This window comes from Neofelis nebulosa, chromosome 1 (genome assembly GCF_028018385.1).
Source record: "Neofelis nebulosa isolate mNeoNeb1 chromosome 1, mNeoNeb1.pri, whole genome shotgun sequence".
Lineage (NCBI taxonomy): Eukaryota > Metazoa > Chordata > Mammalia > Carnivora > Felidae > Neofelis > Neofelis nebulosa.
In genome coordinates, this window is record NC_080782.1 from 27,445,215 (window position 1) to 27,470,621 (window position 25,407).

Sequence of the window (25,407 nt, forward strand, 5' to 3'; positions counted from 1 at the left end):
AGTTTTTCCCCATTGAGGATAAAAGAACAGCAAATAAAACCCAAAACCAACAGAAGACAGGAAATAATAAAGATTAAAGCAGAAATCAATGCTATCAAAACCAAAAACACAGTAAAACAGATCAATGAAACCAGAAGCTGGTTCTTTGAAAGAATTAACAAAAGTGATAAACCACTAGCCAGTTTTATCAAAAAGAAAAAGGAAAGGACCCAAATAAAATCAAGAATTAAAGAGGAGAGATCACAACCAACGTAGCAGAAATAAAAACAATAATAAGAGAATATTATGAGCAATTGTATGCCAATAAAATGGGCAATCTGGAAGAAATGGACAAATTCCTATAAACATATAAACTACCAAAACTGAAACGGAAGAAATAGAAAATTTGAACAGACCCATAACGAGTAAAGAAATTGAATTAATAATCAAACATCTCCCAAAAAACAAGAGTCCAGGGCCAGATGGCTTTCCAGGGGAATACTACCAAACATTTAAGGAAGAGTTAACACCTCTTCTCCTGAAGCTGTTCCAAAAAATAGAAATGGAAGGAAAACTTCCAAACTCTTTCCATGAAGCCAGCATTATCTTGATTCCAAAACCAGACAAAGACGCCACTAAAAAGGAGAACTACAGACCAATTTTCCTGATGAACGTGGATGCAAAAATCCTCAACAAGGTTTTAGCCAACCAGATCCAACAATACATTAAAAAAATATTCACCATAACCAAGTGGAATTTATACTTGGGATGCAGGACTGGTTCAATATCCACAAAACAATCAATGTGATTCATCACATCAATAAAAGAAAGGACAAGAACCATATGATCCTCTCAGTAGATGCAGAGAAAGCATTTGACAAAATACAGCATCCTTTCTTGATAAAAACCCTCAAGAAAGTAGAGATAGAAGGGTCATATCTCGAGATCATAAAAGCCATATATTAAAGAACCTATGTTAATTATTCTAATGAGATTTTTGTTAATGTTATAACATTTATAATATTTGTTAGTATTTAATAATGTCTGTGCATACCATTTAAAAGGCAACTCAAAACAAAACAAAACAAAACAAAACAAAGAACACCTTGGTGGCTCAGTTGGTTAAGCATCTGACTTTGGTTCAGGTCATGATCTCGCGGTTCTTGAGTTCGAGTCCTGCATCAGGCTCTGTGCTGACAGTTCAGAGCCTGAATCCTGCCTCAGGTTCTCTGTGTGTGTCTCTCTCGGCCCCTCCCTCGCTCACACCCTCTCTCTCTCTCTCTCTCTCTCTCTCTCTCTCTCTCTCCCTCAAAAGTAAACATTAAAAATAATAATGATAATTAAAAAAATAAAAGGCAACTCAAAAATTTCCAAATGACCTCAATAAGAAATCTACTCAAGACTGATTTCTTGCAATATGGTAGACCAGATACCCTAAAAAACTCTCCCAGTGTTAAGTCCCCTAATTAGCATTAAAAAAGAGGGAAGAAATCCTCAGAGGCCAAAAATAGAAAAAAGAAAAACAAATACAAGTAAGTAGAAATTCAGAGAGAAAAGCGAAAGATGCACTGTGATTATCTTTTTTTATGTGTCAATTTGGCTAGGATGCAGTCCCCAGTATTCAAACATTACTCTGGACGTTGCTGTGAGAGGTGTTTCATAGGTGTAAATTAAAGTCCATTAATAAAGTCAAAGTAAAGAGAATTATTCTTGATAATCTGTAGGTCTGATTTAATCAGCTGAAAGATCCTAAGAGCAGAGCTGAGACTTCCCAGAAGAAATTCTGCCTTGGACAGCTGCTTCAGCCTAAGCCTGAGACTTGCAGCCTGCCCTTCCTCACAGTCTGCCCATGGATTTTGGATTTGCCTTGCCAGCCCCGCTATTGTGGTAACCACTTTCTTGCAATAAATCTCCTAATGTATATTTCTTACTGGTTCTGCTTCTCTGGCTGAACTCTGATTGATGCACACAGCCAGCTGGGGCATCTACTGCTCCCTACTTTTGCTCTGGGGAACAATGGTAAGTTTAAAAGTCAGATTAGAGGGATGCCTGGATGGCTCAGTTGGTTAAGTGTCTGACTCTTGATTTCCGCTCAGGTCTTGATCTCCCGGTTCATGAGATAGAGCCTGCCATTGGGCTCTGTGCTGACACCATGAAGCCTTCTCTCTCTCTCTCTCTCTCTCTCTCTCTCTCTCTCTCTCTCTCTCTCTCCTCTCTCTCTGGTCCCCACCACCCCCCGTGCCTCTCTCTCTGTCCCCACCCCCATGCATGCACTTGAGCCCTCTCTCTCTTTCCCTCTCTCTTAAAATAAATAAACATTTTTTTTTTTAAGTCAGATTAGAGAATAAATGAAAAACTGAACCAGAAAACAAAGAAACTAGTAAGCAAACTTAAACTTGGTTCTCCGGGCTTGAACTCTGGGACAGGAGAGAAAACTATTTATGGAGAATCTATAGCCACAAGCCATAGATTTGGGGTCCAACTTCATAACAAATACGTTTGTTAAGTTCAACACTAAGCATAGAGAAATACCACTTCATATCCACCAGACCAGCCAAATATAAAAGTGAGAATAGCAAGTATTGGACAGAACATGGAACAGTGGGAACTCTCATTTACCATGCTTGAATATCAACTTTGGAAAACAAGTTTGCATCATCTGGTAAAGTCAGATGTATATAGACTATGAGATATTCATTCCACTATCTTTGATAAGGACTTGAATCCTAAGAAACATGTATAAGAACAGTCTTGTTTTTAAATTTTTATTTATTTAAATTCAAATTAGTTAACATACAGTGTAGTATTGGCTTCTGGAGTAGAACTCAGAGATTCATCACTTCGGTATAACACCCAGTGCTCATCCCAACAAGTGCCCTCCTTAATTCCCATCATACATTTAGCTCATCGCTCCACCCTCCCCCTCCACCCTGCAGCAACCCTGTTTGTTCTCTATATTTAAGAGTCTCTTATGGTTTGCCTTCTTCTCTGTTTTTATCTTATTTTTCCTTCCCTTCTCCTATTTTCATCTGTTGTGGTTCTTAAATTCCACCTATGAGTGAAATCATATGATATTTGTCTTTCTCTGACTTATTTTGCTTAGCATAATACACTCTAGTTCCATCCACGTTGTTGCAAATGGCAAGATTTCATTCTTTTTGATGACAAATAGTATTCCATTGTATATATATACCACATTGTAGGGATTGACTTAGTCACAGAGACCCTCCATCCTGTTATCCTTAAAGAAAGCTTCTGAGATCAAAAAGCACATGAGTTTTGCACAACTGCAGAGTCAAATGTTATCCAGTTCAATGTAAATATATACCACATCTTCTTTATCCATTCATCAGTTGATGGTCATTTGGGCTCTTTCCATAATTTGGCTATTGTTGATAGTGCTGCTATAAACATTAGGTGCATGTGCCCCCTTTGAATCAGTATTTTCGTATCCCTTGGGTAAATCCCTAGAAATGCAATGCTGGGTCATAGGGTAGTTCTCTTTTTAATTTTTTAAGGAACCTCCATACTGTTTTCCAGAGTGGCTGCTCCAGGTTGCATTCCTACCAACAGTGCAAAAGGGTTCCCCTTTCTTCATATCCTCGCCGTATCCTCTTGTTTCCTGAGTTGTTAATTTTAGCCATCCTGACAGGTGTGAGATGGTACCTCGTTGTGGTTTTGACTTTTATTTCCCTGATGATGAGTGATAGTGAGCATCTTTTTAAATGTCTATTAGCCAACTGGATGTCTTCTTTGGAAAATTGTCTATTCATGTCTTTTGCCCATTTTTTCACTAGATTATTTGTTTGGGTTTTGAGTTTGGTAAGTTCTTTATAGATTTTGGATACTAACCCTGTATACAACAGATCATTTGCAAATATATTCTCCCATTTCATTGGTTGACTTTTATTTTGTTGATTGTTTCCTTTGCTGTGCAGAAGCTTTTTACATTGATGAGGTCCCAGTAGTTCATTTTTGCTTTTATCTCCCTTGCCTCCAGAGACATGTCTAGTAAGAAGTTGCTGCAGCCGAGGTCAAAGAAGTTGCTGCCTGTTTTCTCCCGTAGGATTTTGATGGTTTCTTATTTCACATTTAGGTCTTTCATCCATTTTGAGTTTATTTTTGTGTATGGTGTAAGAAAGTGGTCCAGTGTCATTCTTCTGCATGTCACTGTCCAGTTTTCTCTTCATTTGATGAAGAGACTGTCTTTTTTCCAGTGGATACTCTTTCCTGCTTTGTTGAAGGTTAGTTGGCCTATATAATTGTCCCCAACTGGGAGCAGTTCAGATCTACACACAGGAGACAGGATCAGGTGGAACATTCACATAATGAAATGCAGTGATAGGGAAAATGAATGAATTATACCTACATGTCCTGGCAAAAATACAATGCACAGTGACAAAAATCCCAATTCATGCATAGAGGTCCCATTTTCCTTCATGGTCTTACCAGATATTATAAAAATAAAACTAGGACCAGATCCCGACTTACCCATGTCTCACATCCAGGCTGTCAGCTCTGAAGACCAAGAATTATATCCTATTCACATATGAACCCACAGAACCTAGGGGAGCACCAGACATAAAGAATGTACTCAGGGCACCTGGGTGGCTCAGTCAGTTTTAAGCGTCCAACCTCAGCTCAGGTCACACCGACAGTACAGAGGCTGCTTGGGATTCTCTCTCTCACTCTCTCTCTGCCCCTCCCCAGTTCATGCTCATGCACTCTCTCAAAATAAATAAACAAACATTTAAAAAAGAATATACTCAATATATAGATGTTGAATGAATAAATTTTGAACACAAAAATGCATGCCAGGAACCAGATCTTATGTTCCTAACCTAGAATACCTAATGCATCAAATCCCAAACTCTGACCTTACCTGCCTAGACCTCTTCCCGCCATTGATAACCCTGTAGCTGTTAGCATCAGACCTATCTGACTAGTGTTAATTCTCCCCTTCCCCAGTCTCCTAAAACCATAGTTCCCCCAGATATCCATGTAAAACCCACTCAAGTCCCAGTGTGATATGTTCTCGACAAAAAACTTCAGGTAAAGGAACTTGTCATTGTCGGTAAAATGAACTTTTAGACCATATTGATAAGGGACCCATTGTGAAATTCCTGAACACCTTTCTACATGGGAAACAAACATAAGTAAAGGGACACATTTTAGATGAAAATAACTGATACATTTTCTCTCTTGAACTACTAGAGCATTTTTAAAGTACATCTTTTTTTTCACTACCAAGGGTGTTTCTGCCTTGAACATTACAAAGGCAGAACATGTTACACAAGTAAAGGTGATCTTTCTTGATATAATCACAGTAATTCAACCTCGAAACCCCAACTGACCTAAGTATGAAGTGTACCTTAATGTTGGCTAATGACATGGCCACTGTCAGTTAATTCTATCATCTCGGCAGGGTAATGTGACATAAGAACACCACAATTACCTTGTTTAGAAAGACCAAGTACATTTAAATAAAGCAAGATTTTTAAAACCCAAATGTCATATATATTTTAAGAATATTCACAAGCACATTAGATTATTCTTAAATCTCTAGCTGTCATTTCGGCATTAAATCACATTGTTGTCTTAGGAAGGGAGATGTTCACAGAACTGACACCTTCTGAACTTCTAGAAAATACACATTTCTCTTTTCTTTCTATCAATGTTATGCAGACAAGAGGCTAGTATACTCTAGTCTCATCTATCTGGCTATGAATCACTACTTCATTCCAATGATTTACTAAATTTCTAGTTTGCACTTCCTACTATGTTACATACTGTTTGGGAAGGGAATTCCTACTCCAATGGGGCTTTCAAGACTGTTGATAAAACAAGATTTACATATTCAAAGAAGACATAAGAATAAACATCAAGGAGTATAAAGCCCAAGGTATAATAGAACCTTGACTTCTAAGCTTGGCTAACTTCAGAACACCTACTGCTTTGATGGCTTTGAATGTTCACTCCCTTCACCAGAGCACCTGAGTGGCTCAGTTGGTTAAGCATCTGACTTCGGCTCAGGTCATGATCTCATAGTTTGTGAGTCTGAGCCCTACGCCGGGCTCTGTGCTGACAGCTCAGAGCCTGAAGCCTGCTTCGGGTTCTGTGTCTCCCTCTCTCACTGTTCCTCCCCTGCCTGTGCTCTCTCAGAAATAAATAAGTATTAAAAAAGCTTTTTTAAAATAGAAAGTTCACTCCCTTGTCTGAATCACATTGCATCTTTGGTGAAAAAAAGGAGCTGCATTAGGCATTCTGAAAGGTCCTTCCAAAAGAGCTGTTCTGTTCTGACAGTGGGAGGTTTTAAGCAAGTTTAAGAGAATATCTTTTAGAAGATATGTGTGGAGAAATTCACAACACAAATATTTCTCCAAGTAGGATTAATCAGAGCAGTTTCCAAAGTAATGGTAAGCCTTAGGGTTGGTGGGGAAACACAATAACGAAATGATATGACAAGTGCCATAGCTGAGGTATTGTGCGTGACCTAACAAGGACATGACATTTGTAAACCTCTCTTTTCCTATCCATCCTTTCTGCCTTTATGACTAAATATGTGCCATTCTCAACTCATTATTAATGAACTCTACCTCAACAGAGAGATGTTCAAGGCAGGTGGATGAGGATTAGCCTAACTCATTTCACAGAGCAACTGTGGCTACAGAAGTGAGTCTCTAGGCAAGTTCACTCACTGCCCTAATCACTCTCCCTGCCATAGTGATGACCCAGTGATCTAAAAAATAGTAAATCACACATACAAGTGTTATCCCATCACGCAGTGTGTAATAGGAATTGGGAAAGTCTTCAAGTGATTAGATCAGAGCCCTAAAATTTCACACTGAGACTAAGTTATCTGAATTAGTAATTTGATCAATCAGATCATCCAGAAGTATCTTCTCCCAGTTCTTGCTCGAAGGAGATTTAGACAGTAAGTTTTCCAATTAAGGACAAATTGGAATGGCTTCCTAAAGTTAAAGAATTTAAGCAGCTGTCCATTTTCGTGTGAAAACACATTATAGACTCAAAATTTCTTATTGTTTACATACTCTGCTCTGCTAAGATTACAGAAGAAACTCCCAGGAAAGTTACCATCTATCCCAGGGTCTGGGTGAAGTCTGTAGAGAAATTACTTGTACCCTTGTCCTTTCCTTCTCTTGCCTGCAAAGCTCAAGTTCTGAGTCCTCTCAAACCATGATCAGAATCCACCAGCGCTAATTCCTTCACTATCTATTTTCTCATTGAGGTCCATGGTTTCCAAATCCTTAAGACATATAAATAATATTAATGATTCCTTTTGTTAACTGGCCCCCGGCCCATAATTTTTTTCCTCTGAAGAAAGGAGAAACTATGCAATATTTAAGAAAATGTTCCCATTTCCAGGGGCGCTTTATGCATAGATTATTATCTTCTACAAATCAAAGAGAATGTGGGAATTGCAAGTAAATAACTTGGGTCAGTTTACCTCTGAAAACTACCTGAAACTGTTTAGCACAAGGCAGAGAGGACCAGTTCAGGTCACTCCAGGGTCCAAAGGTCAGGAAACATGTCAGTGAACTACAAACGAAAGGCAGCCAAAAGAAGCTTAGCTCAGTTCATCATCTGATGAATATCTGTTGATGTATCTTTCAGTTTATCTTCACACATCATTATCAGGATCATCAAGCATTTAAATCTGCCTTCCAAAGGCAGATATGACAAGCAGTTTGGTAATATTCCACACTATAACTTTGTTAAGAGTAGAAATCATTGTCTTTAATTTAAACTATCTTCCTCTAGAGGATTCAAAAAGTTTAAAAAAAAAAAAAAAACAGGGGCACCTGGGTGGCTCAGTCAATTAAGGGTCCAACTCTTGATCTCAGCTCAAGTGTTGATTTCAGGGTCATGAGTTCAAGCCCCAAACTGGGCTCCACCCTGGGTGTGAAGCCTACTTAGAAAAAAAAAAATTCACCATTGTGCATATCATGTAAGTATCATTGATTAATGTGGCAAGGATGTAGAAGATGCTTTCTCCCCTTCCCATTAAGAATATGAAGAGACTATGGAGAAGTGAAATGATTCTACAGGGGCACATACTTTGTGGCAACAGAAGAGTGGGGAGGAGATAAAAGATTTGAGTAAGAATAAGTCATGATGTAATAAAACAATAATAGAACCAAGACAAACTCCTCAATGCAGTAAGGAAATTTAAGTCACAATACCCTTTAATCCGCAGGTTGGTTCCTTCTGCTCTGGAGCTCTCTGACTCTGCCTCCTGTAAATGATGTGTGGGTGGTACTCTCCCTCAATCAGTGGATGCTTTCTGACAGGCTCAATGAAGAAGTCTCCATGTGGTAGATGGAAAAATCCAGTCTGTAAATACACATAATGCAAAGGCCTATTTGAATCAATTCTGTATCTATGTAAAGACAATTAGTAAAGTGAAAATTACATAGATCACAATGATCCCTAAAATTCATAAAACCAATGCTTTTATAGTCTGCCATCTGATGTCCCAGAAAAGCTACACATAAATAAGTTAATGAGATGTCATAGCTTATAGTCATAGTTATTCAATGTTATGGGGTCATGGATCCCTTTGAGACTCCAATGAAAAAAGTATACCATACACATGTAACTGAAAGGGCGGGCCTACGCCGGCCGACTCCATCTTGTTCTGTGTTCTCCACCTTGAGTGACTATGTCCCCGACATGACCCCTTTTCCGGGAAAATCGCAGAAACCTCAGACCGAGCCTCCTCCCCTTGAGTAACCTCCCGCTCACCCGTTCAAACTTCCTGATCAAAATACACCCAGCGACCTGCGTAACAGGACTCCGACCCTTCCCCAGCCAATCGGTTGAGGCCACAGCCATTACCTCACCAACTGCCCCTAGACCCCTATAAAACCTTTGTGCTTTTGAAACTCGCTCTCTCTCCCTGGTATCTCACCGCTGCGTCAGTGCAGGTAGGGGATTGAGTTCGAGCTAGCTCAAATAAAGGCTCTTTTGCTTTGGCATCGGACTCGGCTCCCTAGTGGTCTTTGGGGATCACAAATTCTGAGCATAACAGTAAACAAAATGTGGCACACAATTATGCAAGTTCATCCCCCTGCCCCTAAAACCCATTGCTGGGTATCTAGGAATCTTAAGTTAAGCACCTATCCTTCTCAGTTGCCCTTAATGGAGTTGGTACCTATACTCCATACTCCACTGAAAATTGTTTGGAATGTTTACCTGTATGTGGGTAGCCCAGCCTCATGTTCGTATGGCTGCTTGACTTGAAATGATGCCATTCTGCTCTCAAGGAAACAAAGAACAGAATGCTGAGTCCCTGATCTGAGACTGAGTTTCCTGGAGTCTACAGTGCAAAGTCTTCTGTCAGTTTCCAGGGGAAAGGGGCCACTCTCATTTCACAGTTATGGGAATCAGCAATATGCTGGAGAATGCCCATCAATGAGTAACTTCCTGGAGGTCAGGTCTAGAAGTGGTATATGCCTCAACTCTCTTTTCTCTTCAGGAAGTTTTCTTGGTCCCCATTTGAGATGTTTAGAAAACTCCTTTGCCAATGATCTCCTAGGATGGACTTAAATCTAAGGATCTGAGTTTTATATAAATGAAAAAAAGAGCTTGCCCTAGAAGACCTGCCTAAGGCATCATACTGAAGTGACCGGGAGCTCAGACTCTGGAATTTTAGTGGGTTCAATCCCAGCTCCTCCATATATTAGCATTGTGACCTTGGGCAAATGACTTGCTCAGTTTCAGCCTTCTCAAGTGAAAAGTGGGAATAATCAAATGTCGTTATGAAGACCAAATGACTTAATGTATGCAAAGCTCTTAGAAGAGAGCCTGGCTCATAGTCTTATTGAACATTAAGCGTTTCCATATTTTATGTCATCTCATTGTATAGAATCAATATAGCCATTTAGTCAATAATAAGCTTGCAAAAGTAAACCTGGAAACACTGGAGGCTTAGGGAAACAGTGAAAGCTTCCAAGTTCAAGCCCCTCACTATACCTCAGCAAGCCAGGGCTGCCCTGCTCTGCAGACAAGTCTGAAGACTCTGAGCAGCCTCCACAGTCAACAGGCAAGAGGCGCTCTATGAAAGGAGGCTGCTGTCTATGGCCAGTCTCTAACTTGGGTGTCTTTCTAAAATATTTGCTTCATTAGACCAGTAATATAACCAGATCTTAACATAAATGTCACAACTGGCTTCCTGTTTTGATTATTGATATTAAAATATCTTTAATAACAAGGGGAATAGGAAAAATGGCACACTTAACTGGCAGTCATAAGAACAGCTGTGTGGCTTTGAATAGGTCACCCAGCCGGTAAAACAGAGATAATGCCTACTACCTCACAGGGCTGTTAGATGAACCAAATCAGCTAAGGCTTATAAAAGTGCCAATGCAAAGTGCTTTACAAATGCAGGGTGGTAATGCTTTAACTACCACTAAATCAGCGGTAACATGTGACTTCAAATTTCTGACCTTTCTTAGGAGACATGACTTTTTTCTCAGAATCTTTCTCTGAGGCCCATGGGATTGAGAGAACTAACAAGGTGCAGACTGTAATAAAATAGCTGTAAACAGACTCGTGCAGTGCTGAGATTTGGTTCCATTTCGACACTGAGACAGAGAACAGGGACATGAGGAGAATGTGAGCCTGTTGCTGATAAAGCTCATTTGTTCCACAGAAATAAAAACTCAAGGGGGGTGCCTGGGTGGCTCAGTTGGTTGAGCGTGCGACTTTGGCTCAGGTCATGCTCTCACAGCTCGTGAGTTTGAGCCCCGCGTCGGGCTCTGTGCTGACAGCTCAGAGCTTGGAGCCTGCTTCCGATTCTGTGTCTCCCTCTCTCTCTGCCCCTAACCCACTTGCATTCTGTCTCTGTCTCTCTCAAAAATAAATAAACACTTTAAAAAATTTTTTAAAAAAGAAAGAAAGAAGAACTCAAGGACCCCCCAGGGAAAGCTGATGTGGGGTCCCTTTGTGCAACTGCTATCTACTTAATACTGATGTCCTTGAAGAGAAAAAATTCACCAACAAGAAGGATTTATTGGTATTTCTTTAGCCTTACATTTGGACTCAGGTAGTATAGAAGAAACAAATGGGGCTCCAGTTGAGAATATATAACTATTTACGAGTAACATGAATGAGAATGCACACAAGCCAAACAAGCGTTTTCCCAAAGCACTTTTATCTGCATTCCTCCACGAGGCCAGCCTTGCCAGCCTGCACCCGGAAATCACCTGTTCAGTCTAAATATTCCTCAGAAGCTGGATGGTGACCTGAGAGAGCTGGCTGACTCACCAGCTGGAGGGGAAGAAGGACACCTGCTCACATGCATGGACCCCATGTGTGTGTCACACAGAAGAAGAGGGGATGAAGAGACATCCACTGGTTTGGAGGAGAGTGTGGTGGAAAGATTCCTAGCTGAGCTCTGCACCTCTCTCTCCACCAACACATAAACATAAAGCTGTATACAACTGGTATCCAGGTGGCTACAGTTTGTTGGTCTCTTCCCACCTAACCAGAGCCAGGTCATGCTGGAAGAACTCATCTATGGTTTGCTTTCCAGATGAAATACTGGCTCCATGCTTTCCTGAAGCTGAATGCCCAAGAGAATCACCTTCTATTAGCAGTTCTGGATCTGAGCCAAAAAAGTCACTTTTCATTCCAATCTGCTCTGTAACCTGCTCACCTTTCTTAGATCCTTGAAGGAGAATGGGAATAGACTCAAAAGAAGTATGTAACTCACTGGGGACTTGTACTCTGTTCCCAGAAGAACCAAGGCAGAATGAACCCCAGACATAAGCTCAAAGAAGACAAATTGGCCCTTTCTCTCCATTGTTATCTACTCTTCCCCCTCGGCATCCAGTAGTCTCAGCAAACTGCTAACTCCCTTTTGGAAACAAGCTCATGTCCTTGTTTTAACTAAGTTATAAATATCTATGAATGCTTCCTGAGGCTATCTTCTAAGAATTGTTTTAAATAAACTTTAACTTGGGGAGCCTGGGTGGCGCAGTCGGTTAAGCATCCGACTTCAGCCAGGTCACGATCTCGCGGTCCGTGAGTTCGAGCCCCGCGTCAGGCTCTGGGCTGATGGCTCGGAGCCTGGAGCCTGTTTCTGATTCTGTGTCTCCCTCTCTCTCTGCCCCTCCCCCGTTCATGCTCTGTCTCTCTCTGTCCCAAAAATAAATAAAAAACATTGAAAAAAAAAATTTAAACAAACTTTAACTTGAAGATTTATAAACATATGGAAAGATATACAAATCATAACTGTAAAGTCCCATAAATCTTTCACAGATGGAACACCTAAATAGAGAAAAAGAACATTCCCAGCAGCTGAGAAACTCCCTGTTCCCTTCCTAGTCAATACCATTCCCCAAGGGTAACCATTATTCTGATTTCTAACACTAATAAATTAATGTTAAGCCTATCCTTAATTCTTCACAGGAAGCATTACTTGACACAAAAGGAAAAAGTGTCTACTAATTGGTTTCAACTGTTAGAGACTGAACAAAGGAAAAGATTTTAAGGCAGGTGGATGTCTTAAAGCCTATTAAATCAGACTCTTCATATTGGTTTATGCTCGTCAGGCAAACTCAGCTGGTGGTGATGAGACAAGGGGCTGAGCCACCTTGGCGTGAGTCAGCTGTCATTGAACCTCTACTACTCTCTGCTAAGGAAAGGTGGGGAAGGACCTTCACAGAATCTTTGGATCCAATTTACTTTCCCTACAGACTGAATAGTTGTCTACAACCTCTTCTCCACCCATCAAAAGTATTAGTCGTCTTGATGTAATTGACACCATACTTTAGTTACTGCAATGATTTGGGCCTAGTGGGAAACGGGCAGTGTCTCACAAGGAATTTGTGAATGGAGTGTTCTAGAATCACACAGCCTAGACACCCTGAAGAGTCACCTAACCTGTGCTGGCATGCTTTCCAGTTTTGCCACAGGTAAAACCCTGCAGACTGAAGAGTAACAACAATGGTATTGCAAATGACATAGGAGAGAACTGCCAAATCAGTTCCATCCCTCAGGACGCTGTGTAGCACAGTGGAAGCGGGTGCTATTCACATAGGAAAAAGCTGTGAATGTACTCCCCTGGAGCTGTGCAATGGAACAATGCTGCCAAAACTCATCATCCTGTCCTGGAAAGAAATTCCTTTTCATTTGAAAATTTCAGAAGTTACCAGATCAACTTTTTCTTCCCGTGGTGACAAAGAGAATATGAGCAACTAATGGTTTGGGATAAAGAGGCACCCAAGGTATTCAGGTATAGTGCATGAATCACTGGAAAAGATACCACCTGTCCCCCATTATAATACAGAGGAAAAGGATAAAAATGCATCCCCAAAATCATCCTTATAGATTATAAATCTATATCTGTATCACTGGGCCATCCCTGTGCTAAGAGCTCTAAGAGGGGTAGTGACTCCTGCCCTCAAGGCTTATAATGCAGCCAGGAAGACAAGACTTGATATAGAGCACCCTCTAGAAAGGTGTGTATTGGTGAGGGGTACCTCCCTAGGTGCTAGAGATTCCAGTGCTGGGATTCAGGGAAGATGAAGCCCAGTGAGGGTGAGTGCTTTTAATGTTTATTCATTTTTTGACAGAGACAGCATGCTAGCAGGGGAGGGGCAGAGAGAGAGGGCGAGACAGAACCCAAAGCAGGCTCCAGGCTCTGAGCTGTCAGCACAGAGCCTGACGTGGGGCTCGAACTCACAAACTGTGAGACCATGACCTGAGCTGAAGTCAACCGCTTAACCTACTGAGCCACCCAGGCGCCCCTCGAGGGCGAGTGCTTTTAAGAGGGCAAAAATAGAAGACTGCACTTCTAGTCTACAAAACACTTGGCAGAGCCCTAAAGCCATGACAGAACTATTAACATTTTTGTTGCTGGTCTGCAAGAGGCAGAGCGTTTGATCATTTAATATGTAACCAGGACACTAAGTGAGAAGTCAAGAGATGACAGAAGCCACAAAATATAGATGTAAGACCGCTGAGAAGATTCCTACAGGAATATTCCACCCTCTGCTGTGATCCCAAGAGTTCCCTGACATGCCTCCATGGAGCCAAAGGGGAGAGTGACTGGTAATGACATAAACTCATGAAGACTGTGCATATTAGTCTTGGCAGCACTAGTAATTCATGTGGTTTGAGGAGATAAAACTCAAGCCAGGAAGACATTCCCTGATGCATCCAACCTGGTAATTACCATATGTCAGGCAGATATTATAACAGTACAGATCTGGTCCCTATCTCTTGGAACTGTTGCCAAAGAGAACTTCCTGTGATGTGGAGATGTTTTATATCTGCACTGTCCAATTTGATAGCCATAAGCCTCATTTAACTTTTTTTAAAATTAAAAAAAAATTTTTAATGTTTTATTTATTTTTGAGAGAGACAGAGACAGAATGCAAGTGGGTTAGGGGCAGAGAGAGAGGGAGACACAGAATCAGAAGCAGGCTCCAGGCTCTGAGCTATCAGCACAGAGCCTGACATGGGGCTCGAACCCATGAGCTGTGAGATCATGACCTGAGCCAAAGTCAGATGCTCAACCAACTGAGCCACCCAGGCCCCCCTTTTTCAAAATATTTTATTTGAGTAGAATTGACAGGTGTACAACATAGTGAGTCAGTAAGTCTATACATTATGCTATGCTCACTACAAGTGTAGTCACCATCTGTCACCATACAACGCTGTCACAGTATCATTGACTACATTATCTATGCTATACTTTTTATCTCCATGACTTGTTCATTTCATAACTGGAAGCTTATAGCTCCCACTCCCCTTCACCCATTTTTCCCATCCTCCCATCCCCCATACTCTCTGGCAACCATCAGTTCTGTCCTCTGTATTCAAAGGTCTGATTTTACTTTTTGTTTGTTTGTTGATTCATTCGTTTTGTTTTTAGTTTCTACATATGACTGAAATCATATAGTATTCGTCTTTTTCAGTATAACTTATTTCACTTAGCATAATATCTTCTAAGGTCTCTCCAAGTTGTCACAAATAGCAAGATCTCATTTTTTATGGCTGTGTAATATTATTCTGTGTGTGTGTGTGTGTGTGTGTGTGTGTGTGTGTGTATGTGTGTGTACATCTTCTTTGTCCATTCATCTATCAATAGACATTCAGGTTGCTTGCATATCTTGGCTATTGTAAATAATGCTGTAATGAACAGAGGAGTGCACGTCTTTTCAAAATAGTATTTTCATTTTATTCAGGTAAATACCCAGTAGTGGAATTATTGAATCATAGAACAAAGCTGGAAGTACCACAATTCCAGATTTTAAGATACACCATAAAGATGTATTAATCAAAACAGTATGGTACTGGAATAAAAACAGACACCCAAATCAATCTTAGAAATAAACACTTGCTTATATGGTTAATTAATGTATGACAAAGAAGGCAAGAATCTACAGTGGGGAAGGACAGTCTCTTCAATAAATGGTGCTGGGAAAGCTGGACAGGAACATGCAAAAGAATGAAACCGGACCACTTTTTTACACCGTACACAAAAATAAACTCAAAATGGATTAAACACCTAAATGTGAGACTTAAAACATAAAATCCTAGAAGAGAACACAAGGAGTAATTCCTTTGACATAGCAACATTTTTCTAGATAAGTGTCCTCACACAAGGAAAACAAAAGCAAAGGAAAACTATTGGGACTACATCAAAATAAAAAGCTTCTGCACAGTGAAGGGAAGCCACCAACAAAACAAAAAGGCAACCTACTTAATGGGAGAAGATAGTTTCAAAAGATATGTCTGATAAGGATAAACAAACACATAGAGAACTTCTACAACTCAACACCAAAAAAATATGATTAAAAAAAATGGGGAGAGGACCTGAGTACACATTTTTCCAAAGAAGACATCCAGATGGCCAACAGACACATGAAAAGATGCTCAACATGACTAATTATCAGGGAAATGCAAATCAAAACCACAATGAGATATCACCTTCAACCTGTCAGAATAGCTACTATCAAAAAGATAAGAAATAGCAAGTGGTAGTGAGGATGTGGAGAAAAAAGAACACTTGTTCTCTATTGGTAGGAATGCAAATTGGTGCAGTCACTAGGGAAAACAGTATGGAAGCTCCCCCAAAAATTAAAAATAAAAATACCATATGATCCAATTTTATTTAACTTTAATTATTATCTTGAATTAAAACAGCCACAGGTGGTTAATAGCTACCATATTGGACCCGTATTTCTAGAGACTGGCTGACTAACAAAGGAGATCCACAGCATATGGATCATACAGTGATGAGGGCTGTAATCAAGGCAAATATGAAGACCTACTTTAAAAGAAAAACAGACAAGGGGCGCCTGGGTGGCTCAGTTGGTTGAGCGTCCGACTTTGGCTCAGGTCATGATCTTGAGGTCTGTGAGTTCAAGCCCCGCGTCGGACTCTGTGCTGACAGCCTGTTTCGGATTCTGTGTCTCCCTCTCTCTCTGACCCTCCCCTGTTTGTACTCTGTCTCTGTCTCAAAAATAAATAAAAACGTTAAAAAAATTAAAAGAAAAACAAACAAATGTGACATTTCACTATAACTGTTTTTCGAGATCAAGTCAATCAGGAGTCAGTTTGAAAACACCAATGTACTGCACACAGACTTCGGAGAATTGAGAGAGAGAAGTAAGTATTAAAAAATGCAACATTTGCCAAAATTAAAATGAATCATCAGGAGCAAATTTGGCAGGAGAAGGACTGTGAGAGGGGGCTGCCATTGTCCTGAGACCAGAATGGAAGGGGCCTGGATGTCCCAGCAGGAGCCTGGGACTGGAGTCGTGATCATATAGAATTGGAAGCCAGGCTCCACTTATAGAAGGAGTTGTTCCTCTGGGAGCTCTGGAATGTCAACCTACATGTCCTCACACGTCTCCCATGCCCTTCAGAGAAGCCTGCCACAACCCTAACTAACACACAAAAGACCAATCCCACTCACTGGCTGGCAATTTGGAGTCTAAATAGTAGGAAAAAAAAATCCCTTCACTTAAAAAAAATTAATGAAATGGATTCCAAAACAAATATAAGATGAAAAATCCATTACAGGGTTTAATGGAAATAGCATGAGCTGTGTGATCTTGGTCAAATTAGTCAATACAGGGAGTCCCAGTTTTCTCATCTGTAAAGTGGGGCAAAATCTGCCTTAATTTGCAGGGTTGTATCTATCAGAGATGTCGTATGTAAAGTTCCCAGCAGAAGGCTTTACCATATTTACTGGTACTCAATAAATGCACTGTAGCTGTCATAGCATCATCCACAGTAAGCATAATAATACATAGTGGTAAGGAAAGAAAGTCTCTCAAGTCTACCTGCTTGGTTCGTCTCTTAGCTGCAAGTAACTTAACTTCTCTCTGGGCCTCAGTTTGCTCATCTGAAAAATATGCATAGTGAGAGTAACTTGTTAACTTATTAAAACTTATTGTGTATATTAAATGAGTCAGTATAAAGCACCTGAATGAATGTTAGCACATAAGTGCCTAATAACAGTTAGTATGATAGCCTACGGAACATTTCCCACAGATGCCTGATGTGATGGTTAATTTTATGTCTTGACTGGACATGGAATGCCTTGATTAAATATTATTTCTGGGAACAGGAAGATGGCGGCGTAGGAGGACGCTGGGCTCACCGCGCGTCCTGCTAATCACTTAGATTCCACCTACACCTGCCTAAAGAACCCAGAAAACCGCCAGAGGATTAGCAGAACAGAGTCTCCGGAGCCAAGCGCAGACGAGAGGCCCACGGAAGAGGGTAGGAAGGGCGGCGAGGCGGTGCGCGCTCCACGGACTGGCGGGAGGGAGCCGGGGCGGAGGGGCGGCTCGCCGGCCAAGCAGAGCCCCCGAGTCGGGCTGGCAAAAGCGGAGGGGCCGGACGGACTGTGTTCCGACAGCAAGCGCGACTTAGCGTCTGGGAGGTCAGAAGTTAACAGCTCTGCTCAGAAAGCGGGAAGGCTGGAGGACAAAGGGAGGGAGAGCTGCTGAGCCCACGGACGGACGGCAGAGCTCAGCTTGGCGGGGAACAAAGGCGCTCGCCAGCGCCATCTCCCCCGCCCATCCCCCAGCCAAAATCCCAAAGAGAACCAGTTCCTGCCAGGGAACTTGCTCGCTCCGCGCAAACACCCAACTCTGTGCTTCTGTGGAGCCAAACCTCCGGCAGCGGATCTGACTCCCTCCCGCTGCCACAGGGCCCCTCCTGAAGTGGATCACCTAAGGAGAAGCGAGCTAAGCCTGCCCCTCCTGCCCCCGTGCACCTTGCCTACCCACCCCAGCTAATACGCCAGCTCCCCAGCACCACAAGCCTGGCAGTGTGCAAGTAGCCCAGACGGGCCACGCCACCCCACAGTGAATCCCGCCCCTAGGAGAGGGGAAGAGAAGGCACTCACCAGTCTGACTGTGGCCCCAGCGGTGGGCTGGGGGCAGACATCAGGTCGGACTGCGGCCCCGCCCACCAACTCCAGTTATACACCACAGCACGGGGGAAGTGCCCTGCAGGTCCTCACCGCTCCAGGGACTATCCAAAATGACCAAACGGAAGAATTCCCCTCAGAAGAATCTCCAGGAAATAACAACAGCTAATGAACTGATCAAAAAGGATTTAAATAATATAACAGAAAGTGAATTTAGAATAATAGTCATAAAATTAATCGCTGGGCTTGAAAACAGTATACAGGACAGCAGAGAATCTCTTGCTACAGAGATCAAGGGACTAAGGAACAGTCACGAGGAGCTGAAAAACGCTTTAAACGAAATGCAAAACAAAATGGAAACCACCACGGCTCGGATTGAAGAGGCAGAGGAGAGAATAGGTGAACTAGAAGATAAAGTTATGGAGAAAGAGGAAGCTGAAAGAAAGAGAGATAAAAAAATCCAGGAGTATGAGGGGAAAATTAGAGAACTAAGCGATACACTAAAAAGAAATAATATACGCATAATTGGTATCCCAGAGGAGGAAGAGAGAGGGAAAGGTGCTGAAGGGGTACTTGAAGAAATTATAGCTGAGAACTTCCCTGAACTGGGGAAGGAAAAAGGCATTGAAATCCAAGAGGCACAGAGAACTCCCTTCAGACGTAACTTGAATCGATCTTCTGCACGACATATCATAGTGAAACTGGCAAAATACAAGGATAAAGAGAAAATTCTGAAAGCAGCAAGGGATAAACGTGCCCTCACATATAAAGGGAGACCTATAAGACTCGTGACTGATCTCTCCTTTGAAACTTGGCAGGCCAGAAAGGCTTGGCACGATATCTTCAGTGTGCTAAACAGAAAAAATATGCAGCCGAGAATCCTTTATCCAGCAAGTCTGTCATTTAGAATAGAACGAGAGATAAAGGTCTTCCCAAACAAACAAAAACTGAAGGAATTTGTCACCACGAAACCAGCCCTACAAGAGATCCTAAGGGGGATCCTGTGAGACAAAGTACCAGAGACATCACTACAAGCATAAAACATACAGACATCACAATGACTCTAAACCCGTATCTTTCTATAATAACACTGAATGTAAATGGATTAAATGCGCCAACCAAAAGACATAGGGTATCAGAATGGATAAAAAAACAAGACCCATCTATTTGCTGTCTACAAGAGACTCATTTGAGATCTGAGGACACCTTTAGATTGAGAGTGAGGGGATGGAGAACTATTTATCATGCTACTGGAAGCCAAAAGAAAGCTGGAGTAGCCACACTTATATCAGACACTAGACTTTAAATTAAAGGCTGTAACAAGAGATGAAGAAGGGCATTATATAATAATTACAGGGTCTATCCATCAGGAAGAGCTAACAATTATAAATGTCTATGCGCCAAATACCGGAGCCCCCAGATATATAAAACAGTTACTCATAAACATAAGCAACCTTATTGATAAGAATGTGGTCATTGCAGGGGACTTTAACACCCCACTTACAGAAATGGATAGATCATCTAGACACACAGTCAATAAAGAAACAAGGGCCCTGAATGATACATTGGATCAGATGGACTTGACAGATATATTTAGAACTCTGCATCCCAAAGCAACAGAATATACTTTCTTCTCGAGTGCACATGGAACATTCTCCAAGATAGATCATATACTGGGTCACAAAACAGCCCTTCATAAGTTTACAAGAATTGAAATTATACCATGCATACTCTCAGACCACAATGCTATGAAGCTTGAAATCAACCACAGGAAAAAGTCTGGAAAACCTCCAAAAGCATGGAGGTTAAAGAACACCCTACTAACGAATGAGTGGGTCAACCAGGCAATTAGAGAAGAAATTAAAAAATATATGGAAACAAACGAAAATGAAAATACAACAATCCAAACTCTTTGGGACGCAGCGAAGGCAGTCCTGAGAGGAAAATACATTGCAATCCAGGCCTATCTCAAGAAACAAGAAAAATCCCAAATACAAAATCTAACAGCACACCTAAAGGAAATAGAAGCAGAACAGCAAAGGCAGCCTAAACCCAGCAGAAGAAGAGAAATCATAAAGATCAGAGCAGAAATAAACAATATAGAATCTAAAAAAACGGTAGAGCAGATCAACAAAACCAAGAGTTGGTTTTTTGAAAAAATAAACAAAATTGACAAACCTCTAGCCAGGCTTCTCAAAAAGAAAAGGGAGATGACCCAAATAGATAAAATCATGAATGAAAATGGAATTATTACAACCAATCCCTCAGAGATACAAACAATTATCAGGGAATACTATGAAAAATTATATGCCAACAAATTGGACAACCTTGAAGAAATGGACAAATTCCTAAACACCCACACTCTTCCAAAACTCCATCAGGAGGAAATAGAAAGCTTGAACAGACCCATAACCAGTGAAGAAATTGAATCGGTTGTCAAAAATCTCCCAACAAATAAGAGTCCAGGACCAGATGGCTTCCCAGGGGAGTTCTACCAGACGTTTAAAGCAGAGATAATACCTATCCTTCTCAAGCTATTCCAAGAAATAGAAAGGGAAGGAAAACTTCCAGACTCATTCTATGAAGCCAGTATTACTTTGATTCCTAAACCAGACAGAGACCCAGTAAAAAAAGAGAACTACAGGCCAATATCCCTGATGAATATGGATGCAAAAATTCTCAATAAGATACTAGCAAATCGAATTCAACAGCATATAAAAAGAATTATTCACCATGATCAAGTGGGATTCATTCCTGGGATGCAGGGCTGGTTCAACATTCGCAAATCGATCAACGTGATACATCACATTAACAAAAAAAAAGAGAAGAACCATATGATCCTGTCAATCGATGCAGAAAAGGCCTTTGACAAAATCCAGCACCCTTTCTTAATAAAAACCCTTGAGAAAGTCGGGATAGAAGGAACATACTTAAAGATCATAAAAGCCATTTATGAAAAGCCCACAGCTAACATCATCCTCAATGGGGAAAAACTGAGAGCTTTTTCCCTGAGATCAGGAACACGACAGGGATGCCCACTCTCACCGCTGCTGTTTAATATAGTGCTGGAAGTTCTAGCATCAGCAATCAGACAACAAAAGGAAATCAAAGGCATCAAAATTGGCAAAGATGAAGTCAAGCTTTCGCTTTTTGCAGATGACATGATATTATACATGGAAAATCCGATAGACTCCACCAAAAGTCTGCTAGAACTGATACATGAATTCAGCAAAGTTGCAGGATACAAAATCAATGTACAGAAATCAGTTGCATTCTTATACACTAACAATGAAGCAACAGAAAGACAAATAAAGAAACTGATCCCATTCACAATAGCACCAAGAAGCATAAAATACCTAGGAATAAATCTAACCAAAGATGTAAAAGATCTGTATGCTGAAAACTATAGAAAGCTTATGCAGGTAATTGAAGAAGATATAAAGAAATGGAAAGACATTCCCTGCTCATGGATTGGAAGAATAAATATTGTCAAAATGTCAATACTACCCAAAGCTATCTACACATTCAATGCAATCCCAATCAAAATTGCACCAGCATTCTTCTTGAAACTAGAACAAGCAATCCTAAAATTCATATGGAACCACAAAAGGCCCCGAATAGCCAAAGTAATTTTGAAGAAGAAGACCAAAGCAGGAGGCATCACAATCCCAGACTTTAGCCTCTACTACAAAGCTGTCATCATCAAGACAGCATGGTATTGGCATAAAAACAGACACATAGACCAATGGAATCGAATAGAAACCCCAGAACTAGACCCACAAACGTATGGCCAACTCATTTTTGACAAAGCAGGAAAGAACATCCAATGGAAAAAAGACAGTCTCTTTAACAAATGGTGCTGGGAGAACTGGACAGCAACATGCAGAAGGTTGAAACTAGACCACTTTCTCACACCATTCACAAAAATAAACTCAAAATGGATAAAGGACCTGAATGTGAGACAGGAAACCATCAAAACCTTAGAGGATAAAGCAGGAAAAGACCTCTCTGACCTCAGCCGTAGCAATCTCTTACTCGGCACATCCCCAAAGGCAAGGGAATTAAAAGCAAAAGTGAATTACTGGGACCTTATGAAGATAAAAAGCTTCTGCACAGCAAAGGAAACAACCAACAAAACTAAAAGGCAACCAACGGAATGGGAAAAGATATTTGCAAATGTCACATCGGACAAAGGGCTAGTATCCAAAATCTATAAAGAGCTCATCAAACTCCACACCCGAAAAACAAATAACCCAGTGAAGAAATGGGCAGAAAACATGAATAGACACTTCTCTAAAGAAGACATCCGGATGGCCAACAGGCACATGAAAAGATGTTCAACGTCGCTCCTCATCAGGGAAATACAAATCAAAACCACACTCAGATACCACCTCACGCCAGTCAGAGTGGCCAAAATGAAGAAATCAGGAGACTATAGATGCTGGAGAGGATGTGGAGAGACGGGAACCCTCTTGCACTGTTGGTGGGAATGCAAATTGGTGCAGCCGCTCTGGAAAGCAGTGTGGAGGTTCCTCAGAAAATTACAAATAGACCTACCCTATGACCCAGCAATAGCACTGCTAGGAATTTATCCAAGGGATACAGGAGTACTGATGCATAGGGGCACTTGTACCCCAATGTTTATAGCAGCACTCTCAACAATAGCCAAATTATGGAAAGAGCCTAAATGTCCATCAACTGATGAATGGATAAAGAAATTGTGGTTTATATACACAATGGAATACTACATGGCAATGAGAAAAAATGAAATATGGCCTTTTGTAGCAACGTGGATGGAACTGGAGAGTGTGATGCTAAGTGAAATAAGCCATACAGAGAAAGACAGATACCATATGGTTTCACTCTTATGTGGATCCTGAGAAACGTAACAGAAACCCATGGGGGAGGGGAAGGGAAAAAAAAAAAAAAAAGAGGTTAGAGTGGGAGAGAGCCAAAGCATAAGAGACTGTTAAAAACTGAGAACAAACTGAGGGTTGATGGGGGGTGGGAGGGAGGGCAGGGTGGGTGATGGGTATTGAGGGGGGCACCTTTTGGGATGAGCACTGGGTGTTGTATGGAAACCAATTTGACAGTAAATTTCATATATTAAAAAATAAATAAATAAAAAAGAATACAAATTTTCCTATAAAAAAATAAATAAATAAATAAATAAATAAATATTATTTCTGCATGTGTCTGTGAGGGTGTTTTCATATGACATTAGCATTTTAATCAGTGGGACCCAGTAAAGTAAAATGCCCTCCCCACTATGGGGTGGCCATCATCCGACCCCTTGAGAGTCAGATCTTCTCTGGCCCTCAGACAGGAACTTATACACCATCAGTTCCCTTGCTTCTCAGGCCTCAGACTCACACTAAATTATGCAATGGTTTGCTTGGTTTTCTAGCTTGCAGATCGTGGGAGTTTGCAGCTTCCATAACTGTGCAAGCCAATTCTTGACGATAAATCTCTATATGTACGTATGTATATATTACACTAACTAGGGAAGAATCAGTGATGATGGGGTGTACACGGAGTTATGTGGAAAAAATCTGAAAGGAGACAGAATTAATAGATTTCACGTTCTTCCTTTGCTGATAGTCTGAGAGCTAGAAGTGATGGTGGAGGCCTTCTAATCAAACCTGTGACACATCACAGGTTTGTCAGCCTGGAAAGTAGATTCTCGGGCAGAATCAAGCTTAATTCCCAAAATGGGATTTCTCCAAATGAATTAAGGCCGAAATCTTCAATACAATTAATTTCAAGTCTCTAGGTCAACCATGGATGCCAAGTCCTGGCCTCTTTTCTCCCTGAAAATAGTATCTACAGCACAGGTTTTCTGCCAAACTTTGGAGACAAGGCTGAGTGAACAGTCAACTCCAGCACTAACAAGCAGTGGAGCTTTGCGCAAGTAATTTGGTCTCTCTGAGACCTCAGTTTCCTCATCTGTAAAATGGTGATGACAACATGTTCTTTGCTGAGGAGACTTAGTAAGAACTGAACAAGGTAATACGTGAAAATTACCACAAACAGTGCCTGGCCTTCAGTAAATGTGGCTGTCTCTTATGGATTTCCTCAAGGTGATGGTATTGGGACTCTTCTCTGTGACTAAGTCACTTCTTCATCTTGCAGCATGGTAAACACAGTGGTTGACTTTGAAAGTACTCAGGTTTTGGTTCCAGAAGAAAACCTTCTGCTCACATAAGGGTAGAAAGGCTGTCTCCCAATTCGTGTTCTCACCGGATAGTACCGGGAACTAAGTACTTTTATTCCATTATAATTTCCAAGAGTTGTTCACATAGATTCCCTGACTGTTGTTCTTAGGGAAGAAAGGCTAAGTCTCTGACAGAAGAAGAGCCATTCATCCCACTAAAGTGGATCTTTAGAAATAAAACTGCAATCACCAAACAGAACAAGACATCAGATGACCTACTGATTTCTAATTTTAGTGTGCAAAGGAATCATGGAAAGCTTATTAAAAATGTATATGCCAAGGAGTCTTGACCAGAGATTCTCATCGGTACGTCTAATATGAACCCAGGAATCTGCATTTTAGCTAGCACTCTGGGATTTTCGGTAGAAATAATCCACGTATCACACTTTGGGAAACATGACACTATTCTATTAGATGGTGCTTGATTATTTTTCTCTTCTTCCACCGTCAAACCAGTATAACACTAAGGTTATGGAGAAATATTAGCAATGACCCCAATTAAACACTGAGTTCATCTCAATTAAAAGAAGTTTCAGCTGTAACAATTGTTGATTGCAGTTTGTGGAAAATGTTCCCCTGAATCTGAGGTTCACAGACAATGCCCATAACATCTTGGCAGATCAGGGTGATAAAAAAGGTCAAAAAAATTTAAAACATTCTAGGAAGTAGATTCTCTAATTGAATAAATGTTTTTGGATTTGAAATGTGGGATCATTTCACATTAAGAAGAAGCTTCCCTGACAGAAATGCCGAAGAACCCTTCCAAACCTGTTATTCTCGAAAATTAAAAAAG

General features: G+C 40.9%; 1 protein-coding gene and 1 non-coding gene across 2 annotated transcripts in view; both read right to left on the minus strand.

Moving 5' to 3' along the window:
* Window positions 1-25,407, minus strand: part of ADAMTS12 (ADAM metallopeptidase with thrombospondin type 1 motif 12) — a 344,768-nt gene that overhangs the window by 207,993 nt on the left and 111,368 nt on the right. Inside the window, exon 3 of the mRNA XM_058716861.1 lies at window positions 8,184-8,334. Within this exon, the coding sequence (XP_058572844.1) occupies window positions 8,184-8,334 (151 nt within the window). The remainder of the gene's footprint in view (window positions 1-8,183; window positions 8,335-25,407) is intronic.
* TRNAQ-UUG (transfer RNA glutamine (anticodon UUG)) lies at window positions 14,460-14,544 on the minus strand. Its single transcript has one exon. It is a non-coding gene; the product is annotated as a tRNA-Gln (tRNA).